The 17,989-nt window shown below is 35.8% G+C and overlaps 1 protein-coding gene across 2 annotated transcripts; it reads left to right on the top strand.

The window, feature by feature from the left end:
- Window positions 1-439: 439 nt before the first annotated feature.
- Window positions 440-16,130, top strand: vrk3 (VRK serine/threonine kinase 3). Of its 2 annotated transcripts, XM_067442551.1 has the most exons (16): window positions 441-792; window positions 1,541-1,642; window positions 1,735-1,818; window positions 2,021-2,119; window positions 2,334-2,429; window positions 2,644-2,778; window positions 2,924-2,979; window positions 3,063-3,129; window positions 3,214-3,295; window positions 7,496-7,598; window positions 7,709-7,801; window positions 8,656-8,788; window positions 8,866-8,983; window positions 15,070-15,128; window positions 15,214-15,350; window positions 15,730-16,130. In XM_067442551.1, the coding sequence occupies exons 1-16, from the start codon at window positions 624-626 to the stop codon at window positions 15,739-15,741; spliced, it is 1,545 nt and encodes a 514-aa protein (XP_067298652.1). In that variant the 5' UTR covers window positions 441-623; the 3' UTR covers window positions 15,742-16,130. The 2 variants fall into 2 exon arrangements, with proteins under 2 accessions (XP_067298659.1, XP_067298652.1); XM_067442558.1 differs by lacking the exon at window positions 2,334-2,429 and having other exon boundaries at window positions 440-792.
- Window positions 16,131-17,989: the final 1,859 nt, after the last annotated feature.

Below are 17,989 nucleotides of genomic sequence, written 5' to 3'. Positions count from 1 at the left end.
AGACATTTTGCAAACACACAAAAAAATATTAAGATGGAGGGAGAGTAGGAGTAAATCATTTAATGGGTTATATCACCCAAAAATGAAACCATCATGACTATTTTCTTCATGTGAAACGTACGTACAAAGTGTGTATTTTTTTTTTTTTTTTCAATGGAAGTCAGAGGTTACAAAAACTGATTACTAATATATTTCAAATATATTTTGTTCTCGGCAAAAGAACGGCAGTCAGGTTGTAGAATAAATGAAGGTGAGTAAACGACCATTTTGAATGTGTAAAAACATTGATGTTGGGAATTATTAGTTTTGTAATTTATCTTTTGCTTTAGAATGGCTTATCAACAGACATAAAAGCAGGGGCAATTTTAGCATTGCTCGTCGTTTATGTATTAAAAAAATGAAAATCGCGTGAATTCTGGCCCTTGCCATTTGCCGTCAAACGTCACCCGCAAACGATCACGTGATTTGTGTCAACCACACAACGCTTTGGATACAGCCGTGCGAAAGATGTCTGTTGAAGGCTGATTTGGAAATATCGTTGGAAAAGCTTTCCTTCTGTCAGTGACTGCCAGCACATTTTGACGAGGGGCATTTCCAACCGCCGTGCTGAATTTTCTGTCATAATGGCGAATTTCTGTCCTCAGTGTGGTTCAAAGTTACAGCCCGGGTTCAAATTTTGTCCTTCGTGTGGTGGAAGACTCCCAGAAGACTCAACAGAAGCTCTAACTTCACAATCACATCCATCTGAACCACATCCAAACTCTGTTTTCTCATCTGTGAGCGCCATGGAAGGTAAATATGGGTTTTAGTTCAACCTCGTAGTAAATTACTTTTATTCCATATGTTCTGAAATGACTGCAGTTTGCTGATCAAAGAGTTCTGCACAAGCAGACTAAATATAGTAAAGCAGACACGAGACAGTAAATCCCACTATGCTTCCTTTTACTAGCAGAAGTGTTTAATACAATAAAATCTTTGGGGTCAGTAAGACTTTTCTATTGTTGAAATTAATATTTTTTTTCAGCAAGGATGCATTTAAATAATCAAAAGTGGAGTTAAAGACATTTATAATGTGACAGAATTTTTTTAGTTCAAATAAATGTTCCGTTGAACCTTCTAATCATCAAAGGAACCTGAAGAAATGTATCATGTTTTCAATAAGATATGTTTTGTTGAGCAACAAATTATCATATTAGAATAATTTCTGAAATGTGACACTGAAGACTGAACTATTGACAAATTGTAGGTAAAAATAATATATAAAATAAATGTAAAAATAATTTCAAATAAAAAATATGTTTTTAATTGTTGTAATATTTCACAATGTCGCTGTTTTTATTGTAGTTTTGATCAAATAAATGCAGGCTTGCTGAGCATAAGAGACTTTCAACAACATTAAAATATCTTCCAGCCCCAAACTTTTGAATTGTATAGTACCGGTATGTGCATAATACACGTAAATGTGTTATGGCAGCTTTTTGATGGCAGTTGCTTCTTTTAATGCAAATGGCAACACTATAATCAACATTTGTTTTTGTAGTTGTGGAATCTGCGGGAGACTCATCACAACCTGCACTGATTCGCCCACCTTTGCGTTCGACACGGCGAAAGACCTTGACTAGCACAGCCATGGACTGTACAGGTGAGTCTGAGGGTGTTTAGTGTTTCTGTAGTAGAGACAAGGGCTTTGTAGACTTGCTAGAATCTGTGTGAAAGACGACATCTTTATTTTAGATCAGAAGACTTCGCCATCTTCTCGAAAGCGAAAGACACCCAACCTGTTTAAAGTGGAGGAAGAAGTGTCAAAGAAAACCCCAGGTAGATGCACTATACCGAAAAACTAGACTTTATGTTTTAAAATTGTATGTTTTATTATAGCCAAATGTATTTAGAGCAGATGGTCCTGTTATTTGAGAGTAAATATAAGTATAAAAATGTTGATAGAAGTTTTCTGCTCAATGCAAATCAACAGCATTATAACATTGAATGCTGCAGGATTTTGTGTCTTGCTTTATTCCAGATAAGAAGTCTTTGACATTTGGAAAAGGAAAGACATCTCCCCAGATTAAAGAACAAGAGGAGGTGAAGCAGGCTTGTTTGGTCACACTTAAAACTCCAGGTGAGATCTGGATGTAGTCTTTACATTTTTATTTGATATATTTTTATAGCTTAGGTAATTAAAGCGGATTGTCTTGCTCAGTCATATTATAGTAAATTGCAAATATGTCCACTTTATTAATAATTTACACACTATTATAAATAGATGTTATATTTATATTTACATATTTTTATTGGTGTACCCTGAAGTATTTTTTTGTGCTGCATTATTTTAGATAAGATGCATTTGATGTCACCTCGAAATCGTAAGGCTTCTCCCCAAGTTAAAGACGAGGAGGCAAAGCAAACTTCTTCAGTTGTTCAAAGCCCATGTAAGATGCAATGTAGAGGACAAACTTCTACATGTGTGTGTGTGTGTGTGTGTGTGTGTGTATATATATATATATATATATATATATATATATATATATATATATATATATATATATATATATATATATATCATAATATCATCTAAAAGTGATTACATCACGTTTCATACTAAATGCCAAAATAGCATCATGATGTTATTATGTGGGGTTTTAGCGAAATGCAAAGGCAAGAAGCGCGTGTGCAGCGTGGAGCCTGTCCAGGAGGGTCTGGTGGTTTGTGACCAGTCAAGCAAAAAGTGGAAGCTAGTTGAACTTCTGTGGCAAACAGAATTAGATCTAACGTATGCAGGTAAAATATTTGACTATTAAACCATACGCTTTTGGATAAATATATCCATCTGTCAATTCCTTTAATTGTTTTTCCGCAGATGGTTAGAATTGCAGCAATGCAATAAATGTGGTTAATGCATCTAAATATTGTCTGTCTAATCTAGTGTGCCAGGCAAATCAGCACGCAGACTCAAATGAATGCAAGTACATGTTGAGACTGGTGAGTGTTGTGTTCACAAAATAAGCCTGACTGTGTGCGTGTGTTTGTGAGGAAGATCCCGATAACTTTGTTCTCTTCCTCAGGGTGCTAAAGAAGGACACCTGTTCAATGAGCAGAACTTCCATCTGAGAGCTGCCAAACCTGATGCGGGTAAGTAATTTTAGCACTTGATAAACTCAGTTTAGTATAGCTGGGCTTATAACAACAACTTTCTTTCCTTTTCTTTGTCAATAGTGGAGAAATGGTTGAAATCACACAAATTGGACTTCCTTGGGATTCCATCATGTGTAGGATTTGGTCTCCATGAAGCATATAGGTATGTGGATTTGTATTTATCTGTAAAGAAACCTTTACAGAATATTATGCTACAAATCTAAAGTTTGGGGGTTTTGAAGGAAATTAATATGTCTAATCTTGTATTAAGCCAATGATGCATTAAATTGAACCTTTAACCTTCTTGAGCATCATATTAGCATATTAGAATGATTTCTGAAGTATCATGTGACACTAAAGACTGGAGTAATCATGCTGAAAATTCAGCTTTGAATTACATTTTAAAATATATTAAAATAGAAAAGTTATTTTAATGTTTGTAATAATGTTCTTAACTGTCACCCCCCTTTTTGAGAATAGTCATGAAAATGCACTATCCAAACTTAAAGGGCTGTAATTCATGAATGCTTTGGGATATAGACTTAAGTTTTTGGTCTTGATTTTAAAGATGACAATCAGCAGATTATTGCTGAAGTGAAAGCATTTCAAAATATAAAATAATAGAAAAGTTATGGAAGTTTACATTTATTGAAGATGATAAATAGAGTACTAAATATTTTTATTTTATATAAAATAAATATTTTACAAAAAATGTTTTACTCTAAAATTACTATGAAATCAAAGCCATATGTCTAACCAAATTGTGTTCCAAATTTGAAGTTGATATCACAAAAATTGAAGTCCCCATGAGATTTTGTTTAGGCGCTATACCCAAAATAGCCACCGGGTGTCAATCAATTTCCATTGATTGTTTATTTGATCTATTTTCCTGTAAATTTCTGTCCAAATATCACTTCCATCATAAGACAGTCACCAAATATGGAACATTGAGACTCAGACCTTTCAAATGATATGTGTTTTGTCAAGAAATTATGTGTTTTGTCAAGATAAGAAAAGATTTTCATTATAAAGTAGTTAAAGGTTACAACTGCTGTTATGTTGTAGATTTATTTTATTTTTTAAGGGGCACTCTCGTCATAAATTACTATTTTACTGTCATCATGTAATTTTTGTCATAAAACAATGGACGCATATCTCTTCAGGAGTGTTAGACCTTTCCAACAATATATAGTTTGTCATGATTACATTAGGATTTAATAGTAATATCGTGAAGTAAATTTTAGAATGCCCGTATACGGGCAGGTGACAGTTAAGGGGTTTGTTTAACAATTTTGCTGTACACTGAGTAAACTCAGACGGATCTGCTGGCGATTTGACTTCCCCCTGCATCTCAGTCTGGAAACCTTTACAGTAATTTCTACTGCTTCTGTTACACTTTTGTGGGAACCAATCACAGATTGGCTTATCCACCTGGCGCACTATTGGCTGGTTTAATGCGACGTATAGAGAAGAGATGGGTCATTGCCCGTAGACATGTGCCGATTTTCGATAATGCGATTTATCACGATAATGAATATGCACAATATTGTTATCGTGGACACTTTAAAATATCATAAATAATGATTTATTAACAATTTATTAAAAAAATTATAATGCACTCAAGAATACTTTGCCCATCAACCGTATAAATGCTCAACACCGCTGTATTCTGCGTCAAAGAAACGCGCTCAGATATAAACAAGCCCAACGTGCGTTTGCACATGACTGAACAGGTGAAGGAGACGGGCTGCTGAAGTGCCGCTCAGTGACAGGAGAGGGCGCTGATGAACTGCAGAATAAGGTGGTTACCCCGGAAACCCGCAAACAACCAAAAAACACATGTAGTTTTTATATTGTTATATTTGTTCTGACATACTCTTTTTTATTTGTAATTATGAAAATGTTATTGTAATGGTAATATTTCTTATTTTTAAAAATATTTTTAGCAGTAATAATAATCATAATTATTATTATTAGTCACATTAATATAAAAACACAAAATGTTATATGCACACACTTTTCATTTGTAAAATAATAATAAAAATAATCGCATTTTAAATCGCAATTTTACCCAGAATAATCGCAATTATATATTTTCCCCAAATCGTGCAGCCCTAATCTGGACTACAACATGCCCTAATGATTAGAACTGTTCTAATTATTTGTTATTGTTCAGTAAAACTTTGAGACATACGACTTAATTATTATCAAGTTGACAATGAAAAATACTTATAAAGAATTAATCATTCTAAGTAATGTTAATTTCTTAGTTACTGTTTAATATAGGGCTGGGACTTTAACGCGTTAATTAAGATTAATTAATTACGTGACTTTAACGCGTTAATTAATTACGCAAAAAAAAATAATAATTTTACCACACTTATTTTTGCACCGCGGAACGTTTTTCAATTAATGAGTTTCGACGGACCAATTATACTGGAACACCAACTAGCGTTCCGGAGTCACGACAACAACAAACCACAGTGAACATGAACGAAGAAGCTGATGAGACTGCTCTGCTTGGCCCCGTGGATGGGAAATTTTGTTTTAAAAAACGAAAGAATGGAAGCGTCGTCAAGAGCATGGTTGTGAGCAAGCTATACAACAAGGAATTTGCGTATTACCGCAGCACATCGAGCCTCAAATATCACAAATATGCTTTTGCTACACTTAATGGCAAACATGCACTGGTCTGCTGGACTGAAATAAATAAACAATATTTTGTTGATTAAGCTTATGTATTCAGTCATTATTCAATGGTATACTAAAAATACATGTGAAAAATTACTTCTCATTGTTCTCAGGTCTAATATTTATATGCAATTAAAATGCGATTAATTAATTACAAAGCCTCTAATTAATTAGATTAATTTTTTTAATCGAGTCGCGGCCCTAGTTTAATAACATTACAATCAAAATCAAAATATTGTTTTAATAAGATAAAACTAACAATGATCAGTATTTCTTAACCATCATTACCAAAAACATTATACTTTCTGTAACAAATGTAGCTGTTGCTCAATCTTAGTTAATGCATTAAATAATGAGACCTTATTTGTTAGCCTACCTGTTGTTCTTTATAGCCTAATTCTTTTGCACTTTAATCTGTTTGAAAATTGTACTTTTACAGCTCTGAAAAAAATCAAGAGACCACTTAACATTGATTTCTCATTGTTTCTCAATGTTAAGTGGTCTCTTAATTTTTTTCCCAGAGCTGTATATATTTTTGGTGCACTATTGTATTAAACATTCAGTTATTTTTGTTATTACAAAAATAGTTCTTAAAGCTGTTATGCTATGGTAACACTTTTTTTTTGCAACTTATTTCAAAATCGTGATAATATAGTATATCGTGATAAAACTTCAGCAATTAATCGCAACATGAAAAATTGATATCGGCACATGCCTAATTTCCAGTTATGTACAGATCCATTTGAATTATGCTCGTTTATCACACCTTTTGTGCAGTAAAAATACAGACCAGACTCCCCAGACCAATGTTCAATTTTAAAAGATTGAGCTTGATCTGGTGATAGCCAGACAGATTTTACTGTATTTTTTGATAACAAATAAATGTAGCCTTAGTGAGAATATAGGATGTCTTTTTAAAAAACAAAAATGTCACTGACCCCAAACATTTAAATGGGAGTGCATAAATAATCACAAATGTCAGCACATAGTGAGAAAAAGGTCTCCCATGTGAAGATAATCCAAGACATTACATTGTAGCAGGCATTTACATTACAAAAATAGTTTAGAAGCCCCCCCCCCCCCCCCCCCCATATTACTGGACAGACTTATTATTGTACTTTAGTCAGTTTGTCAGAATAAACAGCGGGCTTTATTCACATTCAGCACGTTTCCACAGCAGCTGTTGGAGCTGCTGTACAGACAGCAAATGGCTATCCACCTGTCACTGAAATGTCCACAACCTTAATTATGCAGAACTTTAAGGCTTAATATAATTTAAAGAAATTAGTTATATTTGTTGCCCCCCACAGTTGTCATGAGGGCAAAACTAGCCGTATAGTCCTAAACCACAATTTGTTCCAGGCTCTAAACATGTTTTTTCTGCTGTAAAGTTGGGCATTTTTACATGGGGCTCAATAAGATTCTACTCCCTTTGGGAGCCTGTCTAGCCAGTCAGTGAATTGCAGTCACTTCCATATTCGCTTCAAGAGAAACTGGTTGCTGCTTGTGCAGACTGATGTCTTTGTTTGTTGCTTTTCATTTCACTGATTTTCATATTCATGTATCTTGCGTGCAGAGCAATGCATTTAAAGGTTGTATGTAAAGATAAAAACAATTAAATAACTATGACCTCATTGTGGAATCTAATTGTATCTGCTATACTTCCCTATAGGTTTTTAGTCTTTCCCAGCATGGGCCAACCTCTGCAGACAGTCATAGATGAAGGGACTGGTTTTCTCTCTGAGAAAGCTGTTCTCCAGCTTGCACTACGATTAGTAAGTGTACCATTGAACAGCTTAACTCTCAGATTTGTTGCTAATGCCCTAGCTATGCCATTTTCTTTGAAATGGCGCTATTTTTATAGGATGTGTATGTTTTTTTGTAGTTGGATGCACTTGAATTCATCCATGAGAAGGAATATGCCCATGCAGATATCCATGCAGGAAATATTTACATCGACACTGACAGTCACACAGAGGTCAGTAAGCATGTCTCTTATAAACTGAATGTGGATGTTTTGTATATTATTCAAGCATTAAAGGGGTACTTCAGCGCTGGGAAAATGAATCTGTTTTTAAACTGGGTCATTAATGTAGTAGAAATGTGAAATTATTTTTGAATTTGGTGTCTTCTAGACTGAGAAAAGAATGAAAAAAATGTATTTTTGTCTCATGGGGATGAAGGACAACGATTCCCAGAATGCTTCGCTTCACTGCCCTGTGAAGCCACTCCCAAAGCCACCGCTACAGAATCACTTTCACTTTTTCACCACTGCGTTCATCTTTGTAAAATCAGTTCAGTTAGAGAACAGACACTACAATTAAAAACTGAACGTGTCTGTTAAATTTAATGAGAGAGTCGCCGAGCGAGTGCAGGAGTCTGATTACATTTATCTGATGAATGAGAATGAGAAGCTCTCATGATGAGAGCTGAGGTAAGCGCGTCCGCTCGCGGCAGATGTTCACAACGCGTGTTCAAGTCTGGCGCATTTTCAGTGCATGCCTTTGGAAACTTACATTTCATAGGAATTAATTTGAGAAGTTGAAACACTCACTTTGCTCCACTGGCCTCTCCGTTTACATAAATGCCTGCAGGTAGGAGCTGAGCTGTGAGTGCGATCCCAACCCACCATGCTCGAGTTGAAAACGTGGAAATAGCTCCCTCTGCTGGCAGTAGTTTTTAGCCTCTGGCCAAAAATTCCTCCGATATATCGTCATTTTGCATCATCATAGGATTACTCTAATTTTTAAATTACTCTTTAAGTTTCAAATGATACATAGCCAAATGCTAATTGCTGAAGTAATCCTTTAAAGTGTTTGTTGTGTTTTGTAGGTTTTCTTGTCTGGCTTTGGCCATGCATTTAGGTTTTGCCCTGGTGGAAAGCATGTGGAGTACCGACAGGGTAGCCGCACTGCTCACCAGGGTAACATCAACTTCATCAGTATGGATTCTCACAAGGGGGCAGGTGAGCATCATTTGTTTATAGCGTTATTTACATTATCCATGTCAGAAAGTCTAATTTGCATGTCTCTGGTTTTGCAGGTCCCTCTTGTCGCAGTGACCTACAGTCTCTGGGTTACTGTATGCTGTGTTGGATGACAGGCTCACTGCCCTGGAGTCATCTCTCTCACACAAGCTCTATTGCTGCAGAGAAGGAGAGGTAAGAATAACCCTTGATCAGTGGCCAGTTGCATAAACTGCTTAGACTACTCTTACAAGTTAGTTATAAAAATGCTTTAAGAATTAAGACTGGTCATAATTTTTTCATAATGTTTTTTAAAGGGGTTATATGTAACTAAACCCATTTTATTAGGGACACTGGTGACCGTTGAGTGAACAGTAGGGTTGGGCATCGTTTTGATATGAACGATTCTGATTCCGATTCTTACTTTCGATTCTGGTTCTTTTCGATTCTCGATTCCGATTCTTTGAGGGGTGGAGTCAAAACATGTCACATCGATATTCAATGCTATTTTCAATAAAACGGGGGAAAAACGCTGCATATACTGTCAATTAGATGTTTTTTATATATTTTTTTTTTGTCTGTCTTTTGAAAGTCTAGGCAATCAAACATTTCTTCTGAAGAGATCACTTTATATGATAAAGCTTTTAAGCTTTTTCTCATATATAAACATTGATCAATTACTATTAAAATATCTCACAAACATTTGTTAACTCAATGTATTTTTTACAACGGGGTAATTGTGTTGCAATAGTTGAATTGAATAAACAAAGATACATATTACAAAAAAATAGCACAAATAAATACAATATAATAAAATATATAAATGAAATAGACTGCTTTATTTTTTCAGGTAGGTCTAACATTCAGTTAAGAAACTGAATAAAAAAAAGTGGCTAAATAAATTTAAAATAACATTGGATAATGTTTTTGCAAAAAATTAAATAGTTTCATATAAAACCATTAAAGTTAGACAAGTTGATCAGTCAAGAGCAGTGTGATCGTTTGTCTTTTTGTAGTTTGACTTTGAATAACAAATGTATGTACACTTGTATGTCAGGGGCGGCTTTATTACGGTAGGCTATGTGTGTGTGTGTGTGCGCTTCAGATGTGAGCTTGAAATCTGCGGGGATTCGTAGAATTATGTGCAATCCCGCGCGAAATTCAGACCGATCATACACACTAACACTAACACGCTGTCGTAAGGAAAAGTCCAGCAGAACGCGTGTCCATCGTGTTCAGAGGTTAACCGGCTGAATGAGAATGTGCGGCTGCGTGTCAACTCGCTGTCGGTCGGAGAGGAGAGGAGAGGAGAGCAGCTGGGATGGATTGTGTAGGCTGAGCAGGCTATCGTATCTTTTCAGATATTTCAGTATCGATATTTTTGACAACACTAGTTGCACTGTGCCGACCCAGGCTTTTAAAAGTGAAATAAATCCACACTTCAGAGCCGCTTACCGGGCTTCCATGACTAAAAGAACAAGCGGGCGCGCAAGCACCGGAAATCAGGTGGCCATGGAAACCAAAACTTGCGCGCTTGGAACCGAAGATCGGAACCGAAAATAAATTTTCTAAACGATTCCAATGGAAATATGGAATCGTTAGTTTTTAAACGGTTCCAAGTTAGAACCGGTTCTCGATGCCCAACCCTAGTGAACAGCAGCCTGCAATTTATTGCTCATGCTCGCAATTGTACTACACACGTGTAACATACAAGAGACTGAATTTAAGTCCCTGAAGAAATTGATTCAAGACCCTAATATTACTCATGGCAAAGTACATTTCAGTACTTTGCTTAGAAGTAAAAGGAAGTTGGAAATACCTTTGGAGCGAAATACTGTTAGTGAACATCCTGACATCGCCCACTCTGCTGAGAGCAATGTTAATATGTGCTGCACTTTCCTCTCAAAAACTAAATAAACGCATAACGTAAATGAAAGTGTGAGAAAGCAGCAGTTAAGACCGCATCTGATCATAATGATGTGGATATGTTTGTACTAGCTGTGCAATTCACCAGCCGACAGAGGAGGTCATTAAAATGGCACTGTTTTGATAGTTTGATTATAAAGTATATTATAGACCATATATAGGCAAGGCAAGGCAAGTTTATTTGTATAGCACATTTCATACCCAATGGCAATTCAAAGTGCTTTATATAGAAATTAATTAAAACAGTGGTAACAAATGCATGAGAAAAAAAAGAGTACCATATGGACGAATACAAATTTAAAACAAGCATAGTTAAAAACAGTTGTAAAGACAATAATAAGGAGTGGTGCAAGAATTGACCCTTGTGGGGCTCCGCATGTCATCGATGTCCACTCAGACTTATGGTCACCTGTATGACCTGAACCATTTGAGGACATTCAGATGGTAGAATCAGAATTTGGCATAAACAGAATGAGAGCATGGATCCATCATGCCTTGTTACCACTGTGCAGGCTTGGTGGTGGAAATGTAATGGTGTGGGTGATGTTTTCTTGGCACACTTTAGGCCCCTTAGTGCCAATTGGGCATCGTTTAAAGGAGGGGTGAAATGCTGTTTCATGCATACTGAGTTTTTTAACACTGTTAAAGACTTTGATTCCCATCCTAAACATAGACAAAGTTTCAAAAACTAATGTTAGGCATTTGATGGAGTATTTCTGTGTCGAAAATACTCCTTCCGGTTTAGGGATGGGACGATACACTTAAACTCACGATACGATGCACCTCGATATTCCAGGGTTACGATACGATACGTCACGATACGATATCAAATTTTATGTTTATTTTTTTCAAATCTGTGATTTTTTTTTTACCACCAAAGTAATGTACTTAAACGAACGGTAGGATTTTTCTCTTTTTTTGCATTTTGGTTCTATATTATTTAAAAAAAAAGAAGAATTTTTAGAAGTCAGCGACCACATCTTAAACAGGGGTGCCAATAATTGTGGAGGGCACTGTAGGGCTGTCAATCGATTAAAATATTGAATCGCGATTAACTGCATGATTGTCATGAGTTAACTCGATTTTAAATCTCACCTTTTTAGCAATTGTAAATGTATCTTAAATTAAGTTTAAATTAAGTTTTTAATACTCTAATCAACATAGGTATGGACAAATATGCATGCTTTATGCAAATGTACATTTATTATTAGTGAAACCATACTTATTCAATAATAATCAATACAGTATGAAGACTAGACATATCAAAGGTCATAGATATGTTTATCTAAGAAATTGTTCTCTTAAGCCTAAACTTAAAAATAATGAGTAAGTAACTGTTAGTGATTTCTTTCATTTTAAGAATATAAAGGGAGTTTTTACACTGGCAGTTTAATTCAGAACAGGGCAAAGTTCGTATGAAAAATTGTTAATGTGTACCAGTGAGCGAACCAGAACCACACCATACCTGGAGGAGGTCCATATTACACGAGTAGGAATATAGTGCGGCCCCTTTAAGAGATCCGCATTTCCTGTTGAACTGCCGGTATTTTGCGCGTGCGCGCCGAACTGGGCCGCGATTCACGTGGACAGTGTGAAGAACACGGACTCGGGAGCGCGCTTGTTCAGGAAAGTAACCTGTGCATTCGTTTTAGCCGATTGTAATGTATTTAGTTCAATAAAACAGTTGTACGGTAAGCGGTGATGGTGTTAATGATTTACCTCAGACATGAGCGAGAGTGAGCTGCAGTGCATCGCGCTCAGACTGCAGAGAATGTGCTCAGTGAAAAAATGCCCTTTTCTTTCTGGAGTCTAATGAAAGTTAAACAGAAAATGTGGTAGTTTATGTAGGCAATAACTGCATTTTTGGTTTAGAATATTAATGCTAATGTCAACCCTTTTCTTTCCCTATTAATGTTTGCTGCTGCACCCCAACCTCATTCTACACAAATCATGGAGCAGTGCCATCTATCTTTATTTCGCGATACATTTTTTTCGACCTCGATGCGTTTCGTCACGTTTTGTATCGCGATATTTTGTCAAACGATATTTCGTCCCATCCCTATTCCGGTTTCTCACAAGTTTTGGAGAGTTTTTTTCGAGTATTGGTCCACTTGACGTCGACAGAGCGGAAGGTCCTTGTATGGGCCGTACGGGCTCTTCTTCCGGAAGGGTGCACGCGCGTGACTAGAGTGAGAGACCAAATGCACGGCCCATAAACACGGCTCTCAGGTGCAGAGCCACTCATCTGAGCAACACTTCTGTGGCGCCCTATGGTCACGCCGCGCTCCACTTTATTCCTATGGGTGACATCAAGCGACTTCATCGCTTCAGCACAGCATTCCGGGAAGGCAGCGATGCATTTGAACCGATTTGATCGCAGAAATGCCAAGAGGCGTCACATCACGCTTCAGTTGCATCGCAAAAGTGGATCTCCACGGTCACTGCTGTCACAGAACTTCACGAAATCAACAGTTACCAAAGAAGTGTGTTTTTGACAGAGCGGTCCCAACGATAAAGGTTCACGGTCGTGCGCGGTGACTAAAATTGCTTTAAATATCTATGTTGTTGGCTATCGTCGCGTAAGTAAACATCAGTAAACAACACGATCGTGTATAACGTTAGTTAATTTATCAATGGAGCATGCGATCTATGGTGTGTCTTTAAATACATTTGTTTAGCTGACCAATATTGGAGTCAGTTTGTTTATTGTAAAACCACCCAAACATAAATCTAGTGTTCTCAAAAAGCGTGCTTCGTCATTCAAATGCGCTAACGTTACTCCATTGTTGTTCTATGTATAACGTTACACTAGACTAGTCTTGACGTGAAAAACCGTTTTGCTTGCTACTGCTAAGGTTTAGTCGCATACAATAGTCCATAAACCGAATCATGTCCTCATAAACTGCGAGTAAACACACACAAATGTTGACAGGACACTAAATATAGTACATACCACAGAGACGGACGTCTTTGCTTCTCCTGTTCAATTTATTTCATCCTCCGGATCTGATTCTGGATCATATCTGTATTAGCTGAATCTGGGTAGCGTTTTCTTCTCCACGCTTGAGGACGTCACCGCTTTGTGCACGCTCGTCATTCTTTAGCTCCGCCCTCACGATACGCCTCCAGCCGCTCGTTTTTTTCCGGAAAGACTCGGTACAGCCTATATTTCTTTTATAAATATAATAACTAAAGACTTTTCGGAGATATGAAGGATGCAATACTACTCTATAGGTACTCAAGATTGACATGAGATTGACTGAAACTGAGTGTGTGTCGTCGTCCCCCCCCCCCCCCCCTTTAAGTGCCACAGCCTACCTGAGCATTGTTTCTGACCATGTCCATCCCTTTATGACCACCATGTACCCATCCTCTGATGGCTACTTCCAGCAGGATAATGCACCATGTCACAAAGCTCAAATAATTTCAAATTGGTTTCTTGAACATGACAATTCACTGTACTAAAATGGCCCCCATAGTCACCAGATCTCAATGTGAACTTCGCAATGTGGTGGAATGTGAGCTTCGTGCCCTGGATGTGCATCCCACAAATCTCCATCAACTGCAAGATGCTATCCTATCAATATGGGCCAACATTTCTAAAGAATACTTTCAGCACCTTGTTGAATCAATGCTACGTAGACGTAGAATTAAGGCAGTTCTGAAGACGAAAGGGGGTCAAACACAGTATTAGTATGGTGTTCCTAATAATCCTATAGGTGAGTGTATATCAGCAATAATTTAGTCGATAATGATAACAAAAAAGTAACATATATTGGTTTATACCGATATGGTGGTAGATATAACATGGATCCCTGCTAAATAGATCCTCCTATGATAGACTGCAAAATTAATTAAAAAAAATTTGCATGAGACATTGACATTACAGAATGGCTCTTTTGGCATTATCCTTTCTTGTGTCAGAACGGGTGAGAGGCTCTCGGGAGCGTACATAACCATTACATTCTTTTTAATGGTTAATATAAAAAATTGTCTACAGTCTTTCATAGACAACCTAGGAAGCCGGGGAAGGCATTTTTTTTAATTGTAAAGTATGATTTATAGGCCAATATACATAAGCCTTCTGCCATACTGGATAAAGCCGGTCCATCAGTACTCGAGAGCAAGTTGTCATAACTGTAGTTATATGTATGAATAGTTCATGTATGAATATCTATATCTTTACCTTAAGTCACTTTAAGTGTCTGATACATGACTACCTAATCTATACCACATGCATTTAGAATCATAAAGCAACACAATGCTCATGGATGAAAACCTACCACTTTACAGAAGAAAGTCTACAGTTATGTCAAAGTTCTTTTATGTGTAATACGTTTTTTGCCTGCTTACAGATACATTTCTGATATCCCTGGACTTCTGAGTTGCTGTTATAAACAGAAGAAAGCTTCAAGTGAGCATTCATTTTCTATTCTCATCATCCTCATGTGTTTAATACCAGCAAAGGTGTGCATGTTATGTGTTTTTGTGCAATTTAGGTGCATTACAAGAATACCTGTCTACTGTGATGACCCTCCAGTATACAGAGAAACCAGGTTACACACTTCTGAAAGCTGGACTTCATGAGAGCTTACAGAAAATGGGTGGGAGTCTTAATGAACCACTGAATCTACAGGTAACTTGTGTTCCCATATTTAAAAAAACTATTACAAGCTTGATTAGAAGACCCTTCTTTAATATTTTGAAGATTATGGGTATCACATTTCAAGTGCTTTATCGTTGGCATTAGAAAATGGTTTCAATCTCAGATATTTAAAAAATGCAATAGCTGTAAAAACTGTAACAATACAGAAATTATTACAATATTGAAAAATATATTATAACACTGTTGAAATTTCTCTCTTTACCATGTAAGGGAGTTTTTAGGCTGGAAGGTTTATAGTTGTAATTATGATTTTTAAGGTGCGTTTAGGTACAGCTTCCAAGTTAGCAACTTGTATTCACGGCAGCATGTGATGGTAGCTGAACTCTTTGTCGGACTTCTGTTTTCACAGGTGAAACCATGATGAGAAGAATTAACGGTGTGGAAAGAGGTTTTAATTGTTTTATGGAATGTTTAAGAAAGCTTTTATGTTTTTAAAAGCAACTTTTATTGCAGTTTTTACAACTGTATTACAGCGCAAAACTTGTTGGCATGCTTGTTTGCTTTCATAGATTGAGTTTTAATCACATCACTGTGATATATTTTATTATTGTCTTAACATTCTGAAATAAGAAATAAGCATTGTTTAGTTGTAAAGGGTTTTACAAATCATTTCCCCCTGGTTGTGATATACAACCATTCAATCATCACTGTCAAATTTTTGTTGTAGGTTTTTTTCTTCTTCATATGTTTCTCTCAAGTTTTCATAAACTGTATCGTACCTTACTAGAAAAATAAACATCATTACTCAAACTCATGTATGTATCGCTGCAGCCCGGAGACCTGCATGTGGGAGGAGCTTATGCCACAAGTGGGTGGAGCTTAGGTCACAAGTAGGAGGGATTTTACAAATGTGCAAGTGGGAGGGGCTTATGCCGCAAGTAGGAGGGATTTCATGATTGTGTGCAGAAATCCTTTTCAGTCTATGGGAAATCCCCAAGTGTCATTGATGCCAAGGACCAAGGTGAATGAGTATGGCAGGAAGTAGCGACAGTAATGAAAATAAACCATTAAATATTACGTTCTATATCATGGTTTAATTTCTTACATCTTTGTTATTATCGTGTGCGTCCAGACAGCTTTTGACGTGACTTCATTGTTTACATTGAGTGGTACTGGACAGTTCAGTACCACTCAATGTAAACGATAGCCTAAAGTCACGTCTTTACATCTTTTGCCATGCTTAAGGTGATGGTGTTTTAAATTCAAGGCTGTAATGTAGGCCTTACTCAAGCATATTTCTCAATATTATATACATATTCTACAGTATCATTTTTATTTTTTTACTTATGAACACAATGAGATGCAATTGCACTCAGTGAAGTGAATGTGTAAATGCATGAAAAACATTTGGCTAATGTAAAAACATTTTTTTTTTTTTTTTTTGTTACCATTCATCTTTACTGCATTATTTTTAAAATAGCAGACTAATGTTCTTCTGAAGATATTATACACATTCAATTGAAATCTCCGGGTGGATACATTTTTTTAAATGAATAAAATCAGGTACAAGTCACTCATTATTTTTTATTATTTTTAGTGTTTTTTATTATTTGTATGAACACTATTGCAGCACATTGGAATTTATCTGCATGCCATTCAGTGAACACTGCAAAATGTAAACTGATTTTATTTATAACGCACTTTTCATTCTGAAGAATCTCAAAGTAGTAAAATGACGACATTGAACAATTACAAACATTAAGAATAATTTCTCAGCTCTGTAGGTCCATGCCATGCAAGTGAATGGTGTTCTGAACTCCAAGGGATGACATTAGTAAATTAGACTTTATTACTATTTTTATTATTCCTTTTAAATGCCACAACTATATATATATATATATATATATATATATATATATATATATATATATATATAAATTATTAAAAATTGATTATGCATACCTTGCTAAAAACAGGGCACAACTGGGGTTTTATCTGCTAAAATTAAGTCATTTAAAATTAGCTGACTAATATTACATAATTTGAAACAAAGCATAGTATATGTATTTTTGTATTGCCATAGGTTTCAAGGAGAAGTGCAGAGCATTCTTCTGAAATTGGATTAGAATTTTTTTTAAAAGCAATACAATTACCCATTACTTTTTAATTTGACTATACTGTGTGTGTGTGTGTGTGTATATATATATATATATATATATATATATATATATATATATATATATATATATATATATATATATATATATATATATATATATATGCATGCAAAATATAATAATAATGTAAGCAATAGAAGCAGTACGATTTTCAAAATTAATTGAATGCAAGAATGCCTTAAATTCATCACAAATTACTGTAAAGACTAGTCTTTAAAATCTTCAAAAATTACACTGTCATAATACCTTCTTTATTGTCTTCAGAATCCCTGATCTAGAGAGCAAATTGTAGAAATTTAATTCAGAAAAGATCTTGTCATGCACGTTACAGATTTTGTAATTTGTGTGTGCTACTAAGAAAACTACAGAAATAATTTGGATACACTTTACCCTTGTTCTTTTTAAAGACTAAAAACAGTGTACAAACACTATTATATGTACTTTTTCACAACTTATAATGTATTTTACTAAACCAAAAAAACAACAAGCTAC

This window comes from Pseudorasbora parva, chromosome 1 (assembly GCF_024679245.1).
Source record: "Pseudorasbora parva isolate DD20220531a chromosome 1, ASM2467924v1, whole genome shotgun sequence".
In the NCBI taxonomy this organism is placed as follows: Eukaryota; Metazoa; Chordata; class Actinopteri; order Cypriniformes; family Gobionidae; genus Pseudorasbora; species Pseudorasbora parva.
Note: the sequence above shows the minus strand (reverse complement) of the source record. Positions and strands in the feature narration are given on the sequence as shown.

Coding starts and splice junctions, on each gene's coding strand:
- vrk3 (XM_067442551.1), top strand. CDS start 624: ATGGCGAATTTCTGTCCTCAGTGTGGTTCAAAGTTACAGCCCGGGTTC. Junction 2,430..2,643: donor TTCAGTTGTTCAAAGCCCAT/GTAAGATGCAAT, acceptor GTGGGGTTTTAG/CGAAATGCAAAGGCAAGAAG. Junction 3,296..7,495: donor GGTCTCCATGAAGCATATAG/GTATGTGGATTT, acceptor ACTTCCCTATAG/GTTTTTAGTCTTTCCCAGCA.